This window comes from Poecilia reticulata, unplaced genomic scaffold (genome assembly GCF_000633615.1).
Source record: "Poecilia reticulata strain Guanapo unplaced genomic scaffold, Guppy_female_1.0+MT scaffold_2231, whole genome shotgun sequence".
NCBI lineage: Eukaryota > Metazoa > Chordata > Actinopteri > Cyprinodontiformes > Poeciliidae > Poecilia > Poecilia reticulata.
This window is the reverse complement of record NW_007616960.1, coordinates 1-1511: the sequence shown is the minus strand read 5'-3', so window position 1 is coordinate 1511 and position 1511 is coordinate 1. Positions and strand designations below refer to the sequence as shown.

General features: G+C 44.6%; 1 protein-coding gene across 1 annotated transcript; it reads right to left on the bottom strand.

Annotated features, from left to right (window-relative positions):
• On the bottom strand, positions 1 to 1469 carry LOC103461554 (DNA-binding protein RFX2-like). Its single transcript, XM_008403826.1, has 3 exons — positions 1319 to 1469; positions 714 to 756; positions 1 to 624 (listed from the first exon to the last, which is right to left on the bottom strand). Exons 1-3 carry the CDS (start codon positions 1466 to 1468, stop codon positions 515 to 517), a joined length of 303 nt encoding a protein of 100 aa, XP_008402048.1. The 5' UTR covers position 1469; the 3' UTR covers positions 1 to 514.
• Positions 1470 to 1511: the final 42 nt, after the last annotated feature.

Sequence of the window (1511 nt, the reverse complement as noted above, 5' to 3'; positions counted from 1 at the left end):
TTATTATTATTATTGTTTTTTACCGTGCGTTTGCTACCAGGTGCAGCAGAGGCATCAGGGAGAGAGAGCGAAGGCGCTCTGAGCGTTTTGAGGTTTGAAGACGGTACATTCATACTGCGGTTGAGGCACAGCTGAGGGACAGGTCCACATCCGTAGCGGCGATTTCAAAGTTAATCTAAGGCACTCAAAGGACACTATGGCACAACGAACTCGGATTTAAAGAAAAAAAAATAATAAAACCAAAAACAGATGGAGCACAAAAACGCCACCGTTTAGAAGTTAAACATCCAATATGAGAAGCTACTGCGCAGAAGAAATTCACAGTCCCAACAAAAACAGAAAACGACGAGGTCTGTTACACCCCTGTGAAACGACAGCGAATAAAAACTGTGTGTGTGAGAGGGGGGGGCAGGTTGGGGGGGTACACCATCTTTATAAACACTTCTACTGCTTCTGCACTCTTCTCTATTTACATTGCACTCGTTCTGCTGCTTCCGGTCCGATCAGACCGGACTCACATTTCCTGCAGAGGGTGGCCTATTTCAATCCTCTCCCTCTTCACCGCCGGCTCGGTCGGAGCGCCGTCGCCGTCCAGGTTGCTCATCTCGTCTGAGAACGACGCATCTGAGGGAGAGGAAGAGGATTCTCCGTTTTYGTCTGCCCGTTAAAACGCGTTGCTATGGCAACCGGGGTTTCAGAAAACAAACGCTTACCCTTCTCCAGGAGTGACGGCATCATGGAGCTCAGGTCGCTGAACTGGAAGTTGAGATTAGAGGGAGAATTTGTAAACAGAACAAAATAACGAGACTTTAGGCTAACGGTGCTTTGCTAACAGTTTTTAAACATGTTCTAGTTGTTCACATCCTGACGGCGTCTAATGTTTTTTACTGGAATTATGTTTGACAGCAAACCAAAGCAGCACAAGTGGCATGTTTTTATTTTTATACCTATGGCTCCATGTGGCAGAACGATAGAAAAATCAAKAGTTATGAAAACTTCAGCATGTGTTCCAGGTGGGGCTGTGCGATCTGGAACACAGGCATCATCATCATCATTAAAATCTGATAATGMTTTTAATCAATTTAGTTTTCTTCACTTTTTTCCTTAAGAAAATTTTTACCGACATTTGACTTGATATGAATTCAAAGTCAAAATAAATAGAAGCCATCTTGTCAAACGCAGACGGTAGTTCTTGGTTTGCTAACGTCACTATGGAAACCCAAAGAATGTATTGATGAAAAAATAATCCTAATTTTCCACAAATTAAACAGGAACTTTGATAAAAACCGATTCATCTRCCCACTCTGATCTGTCTTACCTCTCCCATCACAGCTATGGGAGTTTCTCCGGTTGCCTGGGCAACGCGGTGCTCCACCAGGTAGAACATGTACTCGTCGTAAAGCAGGCGGATCAGATGGAACGAGCCGAAGCTGGCGGCGCTGCGCAGAGTCAGGTCTCTGATCACCATGGAGCTGCAAGCAGAGAAACGAATCGTTACTCATCGTTATTTT